Source organism: Syngnathus acus, chromosome 9, assembly GCF_901709675.1.
Source record: "Syngnathus acus chromosome 9, fSynAcu1.2, whole genome shotgun sequence".
Taxonomy (NCBI): domain Eukaryota; kingdom Metazoa; phylum Chordata; class Actinopteri; order Syngnathiformes; family Syngnathidae; genus Syngnathus; species Syngnathus acus.
This window is the reverse complement of record NC_051094.1, coordinates 13,323,978-13,344,520: the sequence shown is the minus strand read 5'-3', so window position 1 is coordinate 13,344,520 and position 20,543 is coordinate 13,323,978. Positions and strand designations below refer to the sequence as shown.

Here is a 20,543-nt window from a genome sequence, read left to right as displayed (position 1 = left end):
AGAGAATAACACGCTCCAAATAAAACATGCGTAAGACTCATGAATACATATCTCTCCGGTGCGAAGTGAAGAAGAGAGAGAAGCTCGCGATGACAACAGACATCAACACGGACCTGTTTCACTTCAGCAGGCATGGTCAAAATTTCCTCCTTTCGCTCCCCAAAATGGAAAAAAAAAAAAACTGTGGGATTGAAATGACTGACGGCTATTTCCAACAGTCTGAAAAGTTCTGCTTTTCTTCCTCTTCTCCGCTTGTGCCCTTGAGTTATCCTGGTGTAATTGCTTGGAGTTGAGCCTCTGAGAGCGCAGAGGTTGCTGCTCAGAAGCGGTCAGCCATCCTCGACTAACCGCATCAAGTTGAGCAACGTTAGCAATGACTGAAGCGGAAATGTTGGGGAGCCTTTCAAAGTAGAACTCGAACAGCTTGGACTTGCTCTATGCACATATCACCAATAATACCAAAAATATCACATAATAAAGTGTAATAATACACAGGACATGATGTACATGTACGTAGAGTAGATGTTAAATTAACATGATTATGCATCAATCGAACTTGAAATGTTAAGAAGGAAATTTCCTCACTGCGTTTGTGGTAGTCCGACATATTTGCTCAGTTTTATGACAAAATAAAGTTTGTTTCACTCGTATTCATTTGAGTTAATTTTAGTAAATTGTCGGTCATTCCTACATCATCAATTATCCGCTTATGAAATACTGTATTATGAAAGATCTATTATCACTTTTATTTTGAAAATATGGCGTTAGATCCGGTATCTCTTCAGATGTATTTAATGATTGACAACTTTTAGTACGAGACAGACTCCTTTGCAGAGATGATGCGCTGTAGACTGTATACGTGTATGGAATGAAGAGAACATAGAAGGAAAGATAAACATGCACCTAAAAAATCTAGTTCTCAAATGAACCCAAGGCAAAAGCGATCGGAGCAGAACTGTGTGCACAAAAGTGCACATAAGGAAGAATAAGAGAAAAGACAAGGGAAGAGGAGGGTCCTAAATCGCAATGTTCCTGGATCTCTCTCTCTCTCTCTCTCTCTCTCTCTCTCTCTCTCTCTCTCTCTCTCTCTCTCTCTCTCTCTCTCTCTCTCTCTCTCTCTCTCTCTCTCTCTCTCTCTCTCTCTCTCTCTCTCTCTCTCTCTCTGTCTGTCTTTCTCTCACTGCACAAGGGTTCTTCTTTGGGTCTATCTGGCACCTTGGTGGGGTGGGACCAGCACCTTCTATACACCACAGCTGTGTCTGTCTCTCACCCTAAGGACCCCTCCCCCTTTTTGGCATAGAGAGAGAGGCAAAGAGAAAAGGAGGAAGAGGAGGGGGTCTCAGACACAAAACAAAAGTTGCCCCCATTGAGGCAAAGGCAAGCCCACACTCTGCAAATTTTTACACCCTACATACACATGGACACTGGGAGCTTCTTTTCTCTACCTCTTTGTCCCGTTCCCCTCACTGCTCTGGATGTCAGGGAGGGGGGTAGACGTACGTGAAAGAATTCACACTCCAATATCAAGTACTGTGTCCAGGACTACGGTGGAATGTTAATCTAATAACGTCAATGAAAGCTTAACAGAAAAACTTTGAGAGACGTTTGGACAGTCAAGAGAGGCCGAAAGGGATGACTGGACTTAAAATAAACAGAGAAAGGAGAAATCCCAAGCAGAGGGGAAATGCCTGAGGTTTAGCATTCCACTAGACTGGCAGTGTTGTTTCATCTCCCTAGTGTTGCGGATTCAATTGTTCCTAATGAAAGAACAGCCTCCTTATGCACCACTGCTTTTAGATTTAGTTACAAGCCACAATACGTCCAAACAGGGGCATTTATGCATTTAGTTTCAAAATATCTTTGAATGATTAGATTCGAGTAATTTAACCTTTGATTAAGCAACTCATTCAAAACCTGTTGAAAACTGTGGAAAACTCATAACATAAAAGTAAAAGAGATAAATAAATAAATCGCCGATTTCAACCGAAAGTGTGTTGTTTTATTGGAACTCAAATGTGTTAAGAGCACAGGAGACATTTTTTTTCTATTCTTTATCCTGTTCAGGGTCATGGTTGAACTGAAGCCCTGAGGACTTTGGGCTCAAGGCTCGGTACACCCTGAAGTGGCTGTCACTCGGTCAATCGCAGGGCAGTGTCATAATCCTCACCCTCTGGGGAACATAAGCACGTGAAAATTCCATGTAAGGATGCAGCCGACTTTGGGTGAGTGTGGGATACAACCGTACTGATCAGTGGTCCGACGCAATCGATTATTCAAATAGCATTTATTTCTCAAAGATAAACACCTCAAATTACTAGTGACTCGGCATATCAGCGACTGAAATAATTCAAATAGGTTCTTTGGTTTGTAGAAAAGCTCTACATGGTAAGTCACGCCCACTTTCAACACCCACACCGTCGTGTCAAAAGCTATTTTTCGTAAGGCTGCTAGAAAATGGACGGTAGGCTGCAATTGGCCCCTGGGACGCAGTTTGGGTATTATATTCTGGTCACATTTATATTCATACATTTATATTCCTCAATTTTTCAAATCATACAGAGAACAAATGGTTGGAGCGTCAGCGACATTCAACTGAAGCTTGAATGAAATACTCGGCGAAAGAGGCAAGTCAGATAAGTTCCCACTTTTTCCACACATTCCTACACTATTACTGTCCCCGTCTACAAAACGAGACCTTTCACATGCTAAGTCTAAATTCTTTTACTTCAGCCTTTCTGAAATGCACCAACATTAAAACGCCTTCTGGCTCCAGCATGAAAACATGACTTAAGAGTGCAGTTGTGTGTGACCTGAAATAGGAGGAATTGCAGGCTGTGTGATGTTCAGTATGTCCGTTTTTCTAGTCTGTCCCACCCTGAGGCAATGCCAGATCTCATATATTGTATTGTGTAGTGACTGAAATAAAGTGTAACACTCTGAGTATGGTTAAAAAAATTCAGTGTATCTGTTCTTCGATTGGAAACATTCCATGTCCGCAAAAATCTGAATTAAAATGCGTATTAACATTTTGTAAATTAACCTTTTAGACTACGAAGACCACGCTCTAGAAACGCTGTCAACCGGTGGTCCGTGGCCCTCTAGTTGTCCGTGGCGATATTGCAAATGGTCTGCAAAATTGGAAATGGAAAGTAAATGTAAAAATGTTTTTCAATGTATTTATTATTTAGAGTTGATTTATTTTCCAGCTAATTTTGTGAACAATTCAGCAACAAGTTTTCACCAAGTGTAACAAATTTGAACAGGTTCCCCCCCCCTCCCTAAGGAAAGTTAGGACAGACATAATTTACCAACTATAAATAATGAAATGATAATGACATCCATGCACAATTTTGCATAGTTTACTATTAAAAAAGATACTAAGATACTATTGATATTTTGAATTATATTTGTGCAGGAATATATTATAGGCTTTCTATGATGATGAACGTGCATCCTAATCTCAGGTAAATTCGCTATCTGAGTGTGGAGGTAGACGGTCCACAGTTGACTAATTCTCCAGTATTTTCAGGCTTCTGAACACACATTTCCAACTGTGGTTTGAAAAGCCCAAGTCTTCCCATGTGGGTGTGCAAATTTAACAGCCCAACACTGAACATACTCTCATATGTCCCATTGTAGTAGTTTTTAATTATTGCCAGGGAAGATTAGACAGAAGAACAGACAGGTAAATTTGGTTAAAGTCCAAGATGACAAATACCAATAAATGTGTCATTCCATTAAAAAAAACATCCCAAAACTCACAAAATCGGAACACAAAACCAAGACAATGTAGACAATGATTTAAATGCCTGTGGTTAAAAATTAAAATGGATATATGAAACTCATGATTTAAATGCCTGTGATTAAAAATTAAAATGGATACATGAAACTCACTAGTCTTGTTTAAAAAAATTCTTTGAAGAACACTTTCAGACCTGCAATAAACTAGAAGAAGAACGTTTTCAGACAGTATTCTCTTTTTATATGATAATAAGATCAGCACGCAGCCTTGTTTGGTTATCCTGCTGGACACGAGGACAGGTCACATTCCACAAGAGGCACTCAGGTCTTATGAAGGAGCGGGCCTTTATTATAAACATATGGGCTACAGTTTGCATTGTGTATCAAAGAGCCAAGGTTAAATGTATGTTTGGACTACCTTGGACTTCCCGTCGGCAGGAATTCTAGCCACTGACACCGTCAGTTCATCTATGTGAAGAAGATTAAAAGTGAAGAAAATTGGAGCAGCTTCCACATACCATTCTTAATACTTTTAGTGAATTAATGCTTTGTTGGATTGTGATCAAATGGCCGGGACTTGGACTAGGGCAGAGATGAAGTCCTCTAGTGGTCTGATTTAAAGGCTGAAGGTTTGAAGCCCACAAAAGAAGAATTTAAATAGCTCATAAAATAAAAGGTTACAATTCTTTAGGTACCAGTACATGTTAGATATGGCAACAACATCCACATCACAATATTCAACATCCATATAGCTTTTTCCAATAACATGCAGCTCTAGTTGTAAACCAACCCACTAGCAAGGAATAAAACCATTGCCACATTCACATCTATTTGGCGTGACCCCCAAAGATAATTTGATACACTTGAAACTATTGTGGAGACATAAGTAGGTGTTTCGTAACAAAACATGAAAACCAGGCAGCGACATTCTTGGCATTCTCGACCAGCTACTCCACATAACAGCAGTATAAGGGTAAAAAAAAAAGTGGTAAAGGAGGACCTTGGGAACAGTGTGAGGTGAAAAAATAAACAAAGGAGCCACTTTCACACCAAGGTAATTAGGGTGTTTATGGAGGGCGAGAAGGTTCCTGATGGCACAGTGAGTGGAAAACAGGGTAGAGATAGAGGAGGAATAGAAAAGGAGAGCATGGGGGAACTAAGGCTGATTGTTAGGAAGCTGATTTATGAGGGTACAAGGTCTCCCAGGCCCAGCCAGTAAAAGGATAGATCTTCTGTCACTATATCACCCTCAGCCCTTTGTATGCATTGTGCCTAGACGGGGCTGGGGGCTGTGTGGAGATGAAAGTGGGTGGAGGGCGACTGGGCCGATTGTTGCTCGAGTGCTGCAGTGCCATGGCAGGGTTGGGGTCTGTACATCCTCACCACAGACAGCAACACTGATCAAAAGCTGCACTATTCCCTCCCTTCTAGAGCTGAAAAGTCTTTGAAAACTTCCCACTATATTCAGACAACAAGATGACAGCGCTCCGTAGTGCCCGGGGGCCTGCTGAATAATAACACTTACAAACGAAACCAACAGTTTATGATAAGCAAGGTGCATGGGATTATCCAGTGTTTTCTTATCAATGGGCGCGGTATGAGATGGGAGATGAGGCGACTGGTAAAACGAGGTCACCTTCTCCCTCAGCCTCAGAGGGATGGGGCTGTCTGTGTCTTGTCTATCTCCACACATAGAACTTCCCATAATACATCACTTGATCTTTCAAAGCCTTGATGGTGACGCACCTTCGGGCAAAAATCAATTTGCAAAGGCGAGTGCAATGTCAAATGAAGAAAGGGTGTCAGAGTGGTGGCTTGCAGGGACTATCAATGGATGGAGATTCAAAACTGTTTTCGATCTGTGTCACTGAATCCCTTTTGATGATTCCATCAAAGCGACACTAATGGAGTGCTTGACAGACCCATTCTGATGTTTTACACAGACTGGCACGGCATAAACATGTTCTTTGCATTGATTCATAAAACAGTTACATTGACATGAGGACAAGAATGAATCTCATACATTCCTGAAAAATAGACCACTGGGACCAACTTGACGGTCACTTTTTCATACACATTATGGCATTTAAGATCAACACTATTTGGCCCAAAGTATTCTCTAACCTGCCTTGACTTGAATATAAACTTTGATATGCTTTGCAGCATATTTTTATCTTCCCGACATCATTCCGCATAACATCTGTGGGAAAACTGCATCGCTGAAATGCCGAATTAATTGGTATCAGGACCTGAATGATGCAAGTCACGCAAACACACACATTGAGTATGTGTGGCCTTCCAAGGTTTCTAAACTGACTGGGGAACGCCTGATGTAAAATGATTGATATTTATGTGATCAGTTCCAGTTACATCCAAGATCACATCGAAAGGATGTGCAGAGAGTGAGGATTGAGTCACAGCATGGGTTTGATGATGCAGGAAATTTCAAACTGTAAATCCTGGAAACATTTCAGTACACATAGTCCCGTTTTCAAACACAAGTACTGTATACATACACATACAGTACACTATTTTAATAGGATTATAAGATGAACTCTTTCACCTTTTCCTTCCTACTTGTGTGAGGCCCTTCAGTGGAATTGTAAGGTTGGTATAATCATTTCTGAAGGTCTTACTTTATCAATAATAAATGCCCTTTGCACTTTTACCGTGAATAAACATGCCGCATCTAAGCATTGCAGGTGCTGCACGAACAAATTGCTTTCGATTTCTGCTTAATAAAACGTTTGAACGGCTCTGTTCAAAAATTCATAAGGTGCAAAGGGAATGTCCAAAGGACAAAAATGTGTTAAAGAAACACATGCATTAGTAGAATCCTAAAGAAAAAGTGATATCTCATCAATTAGTTCTTATGTTTCTTCACGCTGGAAGTCATTAACAAAGGTAGAGATTCTCTCTCACCAGACAATTAAAGTGCTGGAATCAATCTATTGATGTGTCTGTTGACATTTTGAGAAGATTACAGCTGTCTCATTTGTCCAACTTACATTTCCTGCACTTGCGGATACAGTCAGCAGAGGAGCCCTGGCCAGGTCTCCTATATCTGGATGAAAGGCCACATTCAATCACCACCACCACCAGACAATATCAAAGACCAGAAGGTGAAAGGAGATGGAATTGGATGTCAAGCAGCAGCTTAGTGGAAAAAGGCAAAGGAAGCAAGAGGGAGAGGCAGACTCAGTTTGCCTCAAAAAAGTAATACACAGAACATCCAGGATAGGGTTGAAGCAATGTAAATTGGTGCCTCAAAATGCCAGAACTTGACCAGAATTGTTATTGATTCCCACCAATGAGGACTTAACGTGATGATGGAATGAGCTTGCTCGGATGGGACGGTTACGAAGGAGAAAGTAGCTCTAGAGCAGTTGGCTGGGATGTTACGTTGTGGTTGAAATAGACAAGAGGGATGGGTCCAGCATGCTGACACATTTACCTGCATCACCACTTGCTGCCATGCTAACGGTTGGCTGCTGGGAGGATTGGGTGGCGCATTGGCCCGCCCAAGCTGCAGAGTGCGACGCTCCTCCTTGAGGGCTCGGGTTAACTGCTCAAAACGGGCCTCTTGTTCTTTCACTGACGCCAAGATGCTGGCAGCTGAGCGAACTTCATAGTCCTCCATGTCCTGTATTAGTTGGACTTCTCCTGAGCTTCCAGGTTAAGGCGGGAGAGGGAAGAAGGGAAAGGAGGGGTACCAGGTCAATAAAGACACCCAGACGCAGAAGAAAGGCTGGAAGGGTACTTCCTGAACAAGGTTTTAGCTAATCCTCATGCATAAAAAGCACCAACATGGCACATTAAACAGAAACAATTAAAATGGCTGACAGCACAGGGGGGGAGAGATTCATAGCGCAGAAAGTGGCATCTGTGCTAGTTTAATCTCTTTCATTTGCACTTTTCTGACACCAGTGCCAAAAGGGAAAAGTCTAAATCCTCTCCGTAAAGGCAAGGCCTGTGCAGAGACATCTTGGATTCCCAAAACCCAGAACAGCAGACACATTAATGAGGGTACTCTGCTGGGTGCCAATTATGTGTTTGCGTTCTGAAGTTTGAGGCCCATTTGCTAATTAAGACAAACCTTGGTAGAAATGATAGCACTCAGTGTAGGTTTTGACGAAATATCTCCAGAACAAAATGGAGGCATAATTCACCAATTGTGAATAAAGGGAATTAAACATCACACACTTTGGGGCCTTTTCACACAAGCACAGTAAACCCAATCTTTATGTGAAGGATATTTTTAGATTTAGATTCTCTCTTGAAAGTATGATATGTTTCATGTTTAATAATGTGTTATTTCTAAATAAACTTTACACTGTCTTGCTCCTTTACAGCTAAGAAAATCTTCATCCCTAACCTGTTAGTGACGTTAGGGCTCTGCGTAGCTTAGTTAAGTTCTTTCAGACCTAATTAATCCATTCATACCGGCGATGGGAGATACCAGGACACTCTGAGCAGTGCCTTGATTAATTAAAAACAAAAGTGGACCCCCGCACCTGCAGATTCACCGTGCTGCCCTTTGACTTCATATTTGACTTAAATTTAGTCCCACTTGAAACATGAATATCACATGTAGCATTAATGTGACGTCTCCATTGTCATTTATTTCTACTCCCTCCCAAATCGCTCCTCTGTAAATATAAGATAATAAAAAGATGAGCTACGTTTCAGTCGTATTAACTTATGTGGAATTAGGGGTACTTCGTGAACTGTGAACTGTGTCACAATCGCCAAAGCAAAGAGCAAAGAGCGGGATTAATGTGGTTTGTGATTTCATTGAAAACAATGTGACCTTATTTCACAGTCCTGCATGCTGTGCAGAATGTCAGCGATTTCCTGTACAACTTCACAACAAGTAGCTCCTCCCATGTGTGAAAAGGCAACTCTTGAGAACATCTAGACATTTTTTCCCTGTGGTCATTGAGTCAATGTGAGAATGCTGATAACCCTTTTTTTCCATGGACACCTGATAATGAAGAAGACTTCATTCATGCAATTCCTGCAAATGAACAGTCATAGCCGGAATGGATGACACTGTCATTCCTGATGGTCATGCACATAACTGTAATGCATTCTGACATGCGAGCAATGCTGCAGGCGCAAATCCAACACATGCAGGGTTCCCACAGCCATTCAGACACATATCTTGATTTCATATCACACATACTGTCAGAAGCTGGTGATTTCCAGATAACAGTTGCAAGCCTGAGTGCATGTCACTGTCACACATACAAGCAGCGATATCCCTAAGCGATGGTGGCATGATATCTAGGTTGCAATAAATGGGCTTGGAAATATCGCTTCACAAGAATACACACCTAATAGATACACAGGCTGATAGCTGTTAGGCAATAGTCATCCCCGACGCAAACAAAAACAGACAGGTGATACAGGTAGAATGAGAAAGAGCTGGGGAAGAAAAAAAGGAATCACAAAGGAGAGAAAAAAAAAGAAGAGAAAAAGCCAAAAGTTAAATCAGATATTAACTGCAACAACACAAAGCTTTTTTTTATTTATTTTTTTAACATATTACATACAAAAGCTCTTGAAACAGAAATATTCGGTATTTGGAAAACAGCTACGTACGACAGACAACACTCCATGTAAATGAGTACACCCCAACAGATTTGTTAGAAAATCTCATTTTGGCTAATTGAGCTACAAAATACCTAGAGGGCCTCGTTGATTAAAAACAAAACACTTTAAACTTGCGTAACTGGAATTGTCCAAAAATTATGATGAAAGATGAAAAATTGAGCCTCAAGTTAAATATGAGATCTAGTTAACCCTCGATTGATTGCTTAATAGACGGTTATCACCAAATTTGTATTTTATGCTTGAATGTTCACTTTATTTGTGTGAATTGTAGATTGTGCAGATTTGATTCAACTTATCTGGCCATTTTTGTGGGACTGCTTTTGCAATGTGGGAGAAGTAGCACAGGGAGAATATGGTTGGTTAAATAATAAGTGTAATTTCGGATGCACATTATATAAAAGTAAGTGTGACAGACACAAATTCGAGGATTTTCAAAGTTAAGTTTCGTTTATTAATGCAGTCAAAGCCATCACAATCTCAACAAAGTATTTTTATTTAGCGAGGGGGGGTGCTTATGTGTATGTGTTTCTAAGCACAAACAGGATTCATTCCTCACTCTAAGTCATCATAAGTACAAAGTCGATTTCCTTTTAAAGTAGCAAATCCTGCTTTGATGTTTGTTGCTTTTTGTTGCTTATCTAGTGTCTCTCTTTCCACCCTTCCTGCAAAGCAAACCATGACGAGAGGGTAAAAAAAAAAAAAGTATATTTAGGTGAGTGAATTACGGTTTGCTTTATATCCTTTCCTCTAATTAGAAATGCTTATTTTACCCACCAGTAAGAGAGTACCACAGCTAATGTTGATTGCAAATACTAAGGAACCATAGTAATTTGTACCCTGACAAGGAGAAGGCGAGCAATATAGCCATTGCATAAGGGGAATATTATGTCGGCATATCAATTACGCCTCACAGCTTATCATTAAACACCAACATATCGGGCTTACGTAGAGTCCAGAACACAAAAGGACGAACATTTGAAGATTTCTAGTCTGCTTCTCCAACGTCATGTTTTTTTTTTTTTTTTTAGCTTTACATTAGCAGATGTTCACTAATGGCCATGAATTGAAAATACAGCAACGTTTCTGCGCGATGACCCCTTTCCGACACTATACTCACTGTCTTTAGATGTAACTTAAAATGAAAGAAAGATATAAAAGTGTAACACAGAAGGCACGCATATCATTTGCGGACAGTTTGAGTGTAGACTAATCAAAGGAAAAAGGGAACAGAATATTTCCACTACAAAGGGAAGTGGTTTAGTTGAAAGTGTTCTCAAGGCATAAATACATTTAATTAGCCTGGAATACAGTGGAGTTACTGTACCTCTATATTTTTACTGAAATAGCAATCACATCTACAAAATAATTAAAACACACTCGCAGCCACAGTTACAAGTGGATTTTCAAATGATGCAGTAGTCACTTGGAGGAAAAGTCAGCATTACAATAATTCATACTCTGTTTGTGGATAATACATCTTGGCTAGATTCTCTGTCATCGCAGCTCTCAAAACCAGAGGGTATTTTAGAAATTAAATTCTTGTCTTCAGGTTTCCATGTTTCATGAAAAACAACGTTATTAATGAATAACTAAACGGTTCACCAAAATTAGAAGTGTGTGTGCTATTTAACAAAACATAAGTGAATTCATCATTGCTATGGGAATTCATGTTTTTCTTATAGTCTTACATTCTCAAAGGTGGAAAAAATCTACTATAGCTCAAAGTCAAACTAACACTGTACATTCATTACACAGTACAAAATGCTGAACGAGCACAGCTTCAAAATCGTGGAATTTACTCATTTTAAATGTGTATTATTACTCTTTAGTCAAAGCACAATTTCCCAGATGTTGTTTATAAATCTCTTTAGGAAAACAAATAATGGATTCATTATGAATGTGACTCATGACAAGCTATTTACTTAGCTTATAATTGTAAAAATGTATCCTTAAGACGCAATTGGGACTCCATGTGTCTCATATTGAAAATGCCAACATTCTTTGCATACATATTGCAATTCCAAAGAGCCACTTAATGAATCTGACTGAGTTGTTAGGCAGGTGAAGCATATTGAAAAGCTTCAAGTGATATTTACCACATTCTAATTGAGTGAAATATGCTAATGGTTTCTTGGAGGGTGGAAAAAACAAACCTATTGAATAAACAATCATGAAGCACCTAACTAGCAACGAGTGAGTCAGTTCCTAGGGGACACATAACGGAGAGATGCAAGTGTTGAATGTTTAAACCAAAAATACTGTCAAGAAATATAATTGCTGCAATGATGAGCTGAACAAAGTGATTAACGGAGGCTGGAGGTATTAAGGGAGAGGCGGTCGTACCTTTGATGTCGGTGAGTGCCGTTACACCGCAAGTGGAACAAGACAAGGCGAGGCTCTGATAGATTGGACTTGATTGTTCCGTCTCTCAGGGGAGATCTGTGACTAAAATAGAATGACATTGGAATTAAGTATGCAGCCGACTTGCTGACTCAACAATATTAAGAAATATGTTTTATACAATGCAGAAAAACATGCACTCATAATTGGTTCATCCCAGCGCGGTATTCTCACCGGCCACGAAATAACACAAGAGCTACTTACTGCACTGTGTGTGAATTATAGCCTGCTTTGGCCACTCAAAGGGCCAATCACTGCTGAACTTTTATTTATAAGGCAATATTGGTACTACTACCTTCATATATTTGTGTCTTAATTACTTTGAAAAATGCTGAATCCTCTTCTCTTGGATCACAAGATTATTTGTTGCTTTTTGGTCCCCAATGCTCAAACAAAGTTGAGTAAAAAGGCTTTTGCTTACTCTGCTCTTTATGCATGGAACCTACTACAAGTAGGCTGGAAGCTCATTGATTTAATTTCTTTAAAGACTTTTAAAGACAAATCCCATTATATGCATTTGTTTTTCATAATATGTTTGTAAAATTCTGCGCTCAATATGTAACTGTATTTTGTTTGTTTGTTGCTGCCACTAGGTCATGGCTTCATTGAAAAAGAGGTTATTAATGAATGTTCAGATGTGAATTTATAATTTGATTAAGTTGAACCAGACAAACCCCAAGTGCTGTGACCAATATTTGACTATTGATCCTTTTGTCAATAATAATGTATGGCAAAAAAAAAAAAAAAGTTTAATGGCAACATTATCCACCCGGTTCTGGTTTGCACACATCAATCCGACTTGGTTCAGTGAAAATAGAACTTTACAAAGTGACAGCAACCGGCACTTAAGCACGCTGCTTGTTCCCAATGCAAAATGAATGGTGAAGTGTGGTCAGGGTTCAAAGGTTGTTTTTATTATAGAACAGCCATGATGACGTCAAGTCGGAGATGCAAAACACAAATAATTTTGTTGTGCAAATACAGCACTGATTTCCAGTTGTAATAGAATTCCTTTAGATGCTAAGCGCGGGAGTTCAAAATAACTCCAAACAATCCGTACTGATGGTTTACATGGTCGCCTCTGAGTACTACTTAATTATGAAAAGAAAACAGCTATGCTGCAATTTTTCTCTCCCATGAGAAATTTCATTTTGTTGCAGCAGATACGTACAAAGTTGTGCTGACAAAATACAAACACAAACCAGCGCTTTCCGACAGACAAATCTTGCCTGAGGCAATCAAGTGTAATACATACAAATGTGTATTTTTCCTTTCCAATTCTAATAATAATAATAATAATGAGGCAACACTTGCTGCAACAAACTTATGTGCAGCCTGACCTTTGTTTATACACTGTGGTGTCTCAGAAATATAGACATTGCAGAGACTGGGAATCAATGACCTACAGCAATACAAGAGCACAAATGAAATTTGATGTTTCATACCATGAGACAAATGATTCTGTCAGACACCACTGGCTCAGCTGCCTTTGATGGCACGAAACAAAGCTGACGATCCAAACACCGGATCAACTAATGATTACGTAATTTGCATCTTATGCAGATCTCCTCTCACCACAGTGAAATGGGGAAAAATATTTTTTACACCCCAATGTGAGATAAATTATATGTTGCACACTGAGCTAATCTCTGTTCAAATTTTAAAAAGAAATATTCATCACAAAGCAAATATAAAGTGTGTTCAAGAGAGTGTTCATGATGCCAAATTAGTCTCTGCATCTGCAGTTATGGGGCAGAAGATTTGTAGAATATTTCTGAAAACTGTTTCCAAAACATTTGGGGTTGTAGGGTCAATTTTAATTGGGTCCCCAAATAAAATATAAGTAAATTAATTGATTGTCAAATGCGCGCATATTTTCTTGGCAAAGGGTTCTTTGATGCAATTTGTTTGTTTTTTCTTTTAATTAACAGACAAACTATTTTCGTAGACTTCTGAGTTTGTTGACACTAGCTTCTGCCATTATGCTGTTATTCACTATTGTTGAGACCATCCAAGAAGACGCTTGGCAAGCCCAAACCGTTTTTTTTTTGCCCATAGTTATGACTTTCATCCTTCACTCTGGAGATTATTGCTGATATACTTGCTGATCTTGTCTTAGGAAGTGTTTCTGTTATCAAAGCTGGTTTTCTTTGGTTTCTGATTGTTACTTAGTAGACAAGTAAGAATTTCTTACATTCCTTATGGTTTTCGCTCACGTTTCCGAGTTAAATGTAATCACCTGAAAATTGGTGCAAACTTTGTCCAGAGGTTGGCTCAAACCTCCCAAAATCTGTTGGACAGCATGTTGCATGCTTTGGTATGAGGAAAGTGTTCTCCTCTCCGGTGTGAGTTTACATCAAGGACAGATCAATTGGATCATTGGATCTCGGCCACAAACATCAAAAGGGAAAGTGTTTCTCTTTTTACGTCAGCACAAGCCTTGGTAATACCCCTGGATGGACAACTCGCCGTGAGAGTGAGATTTTTGGGCATTTCATTGGATGTAGTTAACATGATGTGATGCGCTTGGAAGTGACTTCCATATTCAGTTTGGCAAGTGAATAACCTAAAGATACTAGAAGTCGATAAAGACAAGTGGCATGACAGTGATGCATTTTATTGTCAAAGTATTTCCTCAGGTGAATGACAACAATTAATGTGATTTGGCAGATCTAAAGGATGAGAATATCCAGTCAATTTATTTCCACGTGATTATTTTGATTCTACAGAATATCTCAAAGGCTGGCTGTGGTCAACATTAATAACGGAATCCTCTAGCAATATTTGTTTATATCTGTGTGTGCTATCTCACATGCTGAGCAGACAATTAAATATTCTGTCATGATGTGTTCCCTTTGAACTCACGTTCTTTGGAGAATGCTCCAGAGTAATTCTGCGATTAATAATAAATGATGAGTGAGGCATATCTAGCCTGTCGGAAGAAGGAGTGGGGAGTGAATCACCACATTTCCTCAGATTCCTGAAAAAAAAAATCAGCCTCTAAAAAAAGGTGTATATGTCAGGAATAAAACGAAATGATATGCATGTCATTCTTGTAGAGCTTTTGTTTTCAACATTTTATGTTTAGGGCTGGTTGATATTTCTATGCTATCCTCTCTTTAGCTTCTGGGATGTTTTTTTTTTTTACTCTCACACGGAACACTGTCATAAAACAGATTTTCATGCAATTATTTCAGGTAGTTTGAAGCACTCCTCGTTCCCTCCAAAGCCCCAGACAGCTCTATATTGCCAGGTAATGGCTCAGCTGAAAGCTGAGTGTGGGGGGGAAAAAAAACTCTCTTGCATATGCTCTACTTTGTGTGTGCAGACTGCGTCTGGAGAGAGCAGCAGCTAATTGCTTCTTCCAAAAGAACATTAGAGACCATCATCATTAGTCCACACAAACAGACGGGCTTGTGTGATAAGAGGGACGAAAAAGGCTTTTGAATTGTGTAGTCATTTGAGACAGCTGATATTGGATGGTATTTTCTGCATTTAGGAAATTAATCTACCACAACACAACTCGTGAAAAGTTACTAAAGCAGTAAAATATTTCACAAACTTCCACATTGCACTTCATGATATACAGTAATTACGTGAAACAGTGATGGACAACTTAAATCAGGGGTGTCAAACTCATTTTTTTTGCGGGCCGCATTGTAGTCATAGCTTCTTTCGGAGGGCCATTATGACTGTCAACCCAAATAAATGTATGAGCACCTCATATTATATACAGTAAAAGCTACAAAACAAACTGACAAATAACTCATTTTCAAATCAGACGAGTAAAAACTGGTCAAATATTTTAAAAAAAAGATATTATTAAAAGTGAAGACAATTTGCAATTCTAGTAATGACACATGAATTTGATGCACAATTTGTCTTCGCAGGCCACATAAAATGATGTGGCGGGCTGTATCTGGCCTTGAGTTTGACACCTGTGACTTAAATGCTGGAGGGGCCGAAAAAAAATATTTCAAGGACTGCATGTCCACAGTGTTTGCAGAATGTGTTGTGGGACTGTTTAGTCGCACACTAACATGATTTCAGTGTCAGTAATTCAACCTTTATGTACGTAAACACAAATTCATATGCTACCAACACAACTGTGACTAAAAAAGCGTGCATTAGACAGCAGCTTTAAACAACAATGAAAGCTGAAACTAAACATCATTTATCTTAGAAATAAACTCCCCTTTTACGCAAACAAGTTAACAGGTGGGGTGACCAGCTGTTCTTTTTGTGATAGTCCTAGTTGGATTAAAAAAAAAAATCACACATGGCTAATTCTCAGTTAAACCACTGTTGCAATAGCTCATATTGATGACTAATAATTTTCCATCAATGAAGATTTTGGAAAGTTAGAATTTAATGCGTATCACTAACATGAATTTGCATACGGCATCGTATTCTTATCCTCACAGAGCAATGAAAAAATGAAGTACTGTAATGGGCCTAGACAATACATATCTGTCTGTCTTGTGTAGTTTTGCCTTCTTCTCACAGGTGTCTCTATCCCTGCTGAGGAGCAGGTGCTGGTTGACTGGTTGACGCAAGATGTTAATAGGGGCACATGCACTGAGAGAAATCTTTTAGCACCTGAACCTTTTCAGTTTGAGTGTACTCGCCTCACCTCTGATGCTGGGCTAACCTTTTATTAGGGACGAAATGTCAGAGGCAGGACTGCACAACATGAGCATATAATCATTTCAGTGTGAGGCATTTTCAGACCATTCTTAACCTAACATTTAAAAAAGGGGAAGAGTATATGAGAGGGGGAAAGAGAGAGGATTGAGGTTGGTGTTTGCCTCGCACCGTCAAAGCTGTTAAGAGATCAAAGATTGCCCCGGGTTTGTTAACCAATCTTTAGGTATATCTGCACGGGAAAAGGTCAATGCATGATTGTGATCCAAAACCAGAATTATAGAATAGATTGTCAATAATCAACCTGCAATGCAGCTGCGTGGTGTCTTTGCTATAAGGATTGCCTAGGTATTAATTCTAATGCAGCCATAACCTTCTGGGAGCGTATAGCAAAAGAAAAAAACACGCAAATGCTTGATGCTACAAATACTCAGATGCCTCCTACCTTGTTTTTAACACAGAACAACTCCTCATCTCAAGCGAATCGACATTTTATTTCTGCCAATTACTGCATGAATCATGAAGGACAAATCTGTTGAAACCAGATAAAAAGTCCCAAAGAAATCAAGTGATCAACCATTAACAATTTAACATGTAATCTTAGTTACCATGTAAAACCATAAACAACGACAAAGCTATTCGAGCAAAGAGAAGCTTGAAATTGTTTGTGTGTGTGTGAACTGAGCTTTCAGCATGAAGGTCATCAGCGAAGCATCAACACTTGTGCTCCTGCTATGAAATAATTAGTTTCTGTACCAAATGGGAAATAATCTTGATTGTAGAAAATAGGCAGAGTTAATGTGCATCTAAAATCTGTTGCTGAGAATTATCATTAACTCAACACATTTCCGCCCTCTCGGATGAACTGAAAAAACTGCATTCTCCCCTGGGAAAGGACAGGAATTCAGCCAAATGTAATTTTCCATCACCACATTTCTGGATAGAAAAACAGGACGCTATTTTTAGAAACAAGAGTGCTTCTTTCCTGAACTGGACAGAGAGAAGTGTGTCCACTGCAATCAAACGGGTCGCTAGAGACTGTGAGAACATTACCAAAACGGCTTCTACAGCATCTGACTAAAGCCCCTCATGTTTTTCTGCCTCTTTTCTCTTTTTTACTCCAGAACCACCTTTTATTTCATCCGAAAGAATCGTACCCAGGAGGCTTTTGTGTGGACTCGTATGAATTGAGGTTGAATGATAGGGCTTCAGCATCTTTCTGATAATGAGGGAGCCATTAAATCCAACTAAATGGACATTTCCTGAAACAGATCATGGTCATTATTTAGCTTTTTTTGCTGCATGCAGTGTGGTGTTTTTGTGTGTGAAGACTAATGTTGTAGACCAGCGGTGCCCAAATCCAGTCCTTAAGGGCTCTTATGCAGCGTGGAGTGTGTCCCCACTAGTATACATCCGATTCAATGACCAGTTCATCAGCAACATTTGAATCCTGTTTCAGGTGTTGCGGTAGTCATGCATCGACAACCGTCTGGATCTGGACTTATCTTTTCAATAGGGAGCAATTTTCTTCAGCTAGCTTGAAATGAGAAGTACAGTGTGTCTGTCATTGTCATGGCAACCCCAGACTGGCTATTTCAATGGACTGCAATATTTGTGCAACTCCCGTGTGTGAGCATGCTGACGCAATGCTGTTCATCATACATTCGCTGTAGACATCAAATAATGTATGTTTCCAGACAGGATGATTTAATAAAACGCTTTGAAATAAGTTACACATTATAACTGACAAACAGAACATTGTAGTGGTAATTCTGTCAATATATTGAATTATCCATGTTAACAATCATTCCTTTTGTATTGCTTGTCTCGCTGTTTATTCTTCCTGTCTAAGACATTTGTTTACTGAGATGTGGAAGACGAGAAGGGGAACAGCAAACGGTAACTGCTTTGTCATTTGAAATTCTATCGATATTCTCTCAGACTGCCATCCCGACAGCAGCGGCTATAAGGAAGGGTGTGGAAAGAGATCAGGGCTGATGGAAGAGTAACACACACCGTCTCGGAGCCATCACTTGCCAAGACTGAGAGCATCAATCCATCACCTCTTCACTGAACTCCTGCCTCCCCTGCTGCTTGAAAAAGACCAAAAACCCAGCACCTACTTATCTTTGACATTGAGTGTGCGTCATAAGTGCGACCTAGATTTAGTTTTACCTGAACGTCCCTTCCGTCAATCAAAAGTACGAATGTTTGGAGGTTCTGTTACTCATAAGCACGATGGATTATTTTTGGGAACCCATTTGTTAAATCTTCACAAGTTCTAGAGGCAAAGTTCTCATCATCTAACCTTCAGTGAAGAACATGCATATAAATGTTGGTAGTTGAGCGTACATGCAAAATCGCCGTCCTATTCATGACGTCCAATTTCTTCACACCACTATGCATATGTTCGTATCAAAGGAAAGCTTACTGAACAGAGAACCTAACAGCATATTATAATGATGTCAGTCACTTTTAATTGTGTCTGAACTTCAATTAGAGAATGCTGCAGCATTTTGTCATATGGTTCTTAACAGTCATCATATTATGTGTTTAGTAGGATGGTGTAAGAATAAGAACACATTATTCATAAAACTTTTCTAACGTACTCAAAGTCGCTTTACAGAAGCGCAATGCTTGCAAAGATCACCTGAATACACCGCAAGGAAAGCCACTGTTTGTGGCTGTCACTATTGTACACTCTTTTGTAATGTTGCCTGAAATTTGCAGTTTTGCATTGGATTAAAAAGTGACCATTAATAAAAGACATTAAAAGGTAAAAAAGAAAGTGAATGTCAAAGACTAAAGCAGGAATTCAGCCATTTTCTTTACTCCAGTGTGCATTGACATTGATGGGAAAGGTCTTCAACCTTACTGATGAAATTCCTCCCTCCTTTTACAGCTGCCAATTATGAACAAATTGACAGGGCAACATTTTTTTGTCAGCGAACTGGGGAGATAAAAAACATCACAACTTATTTGGCAAAAGAAAAAAAAATATATACATCAAATAAAGTAGTATCTTGAACAATGTGAGAGGGAGGAAGCAGATTTCTGACCCAATTCTGTCTCAACCGTGCTGCTGTTTGCAGGTGTCTGTTGAGTTTGCTCGTGTATTAACACAACCTTCAGCGAAATTGCAAAAATAAAAACTTATCAGATCAAGGTACTTTCGTATTTATTAAGTAATATACAGACGACCCAGCCAGCCAGCATCATCTCTGTTGCAGAATAGATAGGACTTGACTTCATCTGCAGTGAATGACTGGTGACCTGCAGAGAGTTTATCTTGCCTCTTGCTCAAAGTCAACCGGAACGCTCTAGCTCACTCAAAACTCCAATGTGGACATGCACTATAGATAAAAGGATGGTTTTATCTGGATCTTGTCTTCAATGTTGGCACTGAAGCCTGATCAGTGATATTACCAAGTATTACTCCAAATTACAGGTTTTTAAGAATTCACACGGTTTTAATCTGCACTGCACCAACAATATATTGAGAGAAGAATATAGAAAATATATGTTATCAGATTTTTTTTCAACAAATGAACGTTAATACAGCAGGGCAAAGTCTAATAGGGTATTGACCTATAGTGGAGCTGCAGCTGTGGTGGAAAACAATCTCTTGTTGTAACTTATAAACTTTATGACCCAAGCACGAGCCAGTCTGCCTGTTGAATTGATTTGTTTGGACCCAGAAAACACAATGGGAGTGGTATATTGATGAACTGATGTAAGTCTCACTACAGCGTGTTTGCACATTGAAAGAGTAAACCCTTGTAGGACATAGCATGTTTATATTGGTCACCAATGTATAAACATATTTTTGCATGGGCTCACATTGTCTCATATACGTCAGCAGGTAAAAGCAAGCAGCTGCACCTTTATGGCTTCATGGATTCTCCCATCGACTCCAGTCTTTAGGCACCTCTATTTTAGGTGCTTCAACTCAGGGGTGGTATGTTACACCTCCCGACAGCAGCAACATTATGAGCAACTTTGGCCCACATAGTAGCCTTTTGGAGAGAGTCGGCTTTCAGCGCTCCGTGACCATGAAAGACTGCGTAGCCATATAGCAGGCTAAAAAGGGAGCTCTTCAAGTTAATTACTTACTGGTTTCTCCAAAACTAATCATTAAAATT

General features: G+C 39.4%; 1 protein-coding gene across 14 annotated transcripts in view; it reads right to left on the bottom strand.

Annotated features, from left to right (window-relative positions):
• The window catches only part of arvcfb (ARVCF delta catenin family member b), a 136,864-nt gene that overhangs the window by 69,767 nt on the left and 46,554 nt on the right, over positions 1–20,543 (bottom strand). For 6 of the 14 annotated variants that reach the window (XM_037258397.1, XM_037258396.1, XM_037258403.1 and 3 more), the window contains 3 exons: positions 11,701–11,802; positions 9,078–9,168; positions 7,196–7,409 (listed from right to left, as the gene is read on the bottom strand). In XM_037258397.1, the coding sequence (XP_037114292.1) occupies positions 7,196–7,381 (186 nt within the window). In that variant the 5' untranslated portion in view covers positions 7,382–7,409; positions 9,078–9,168; positions 11,701–11,802. Of the gene's footprint in view, positions 1–113; positions 402–6,749; positions 6,806–7,195; positions 7,410–9,077; positions 9,169–11,700; positions 11,803–20,543 lie in introns of those variants that run through there. The other 8 variants (XM_037258398.1, XM_037258399.1, XM_037258400.1 and 5 more) reach the window with 8 other exon arrangements.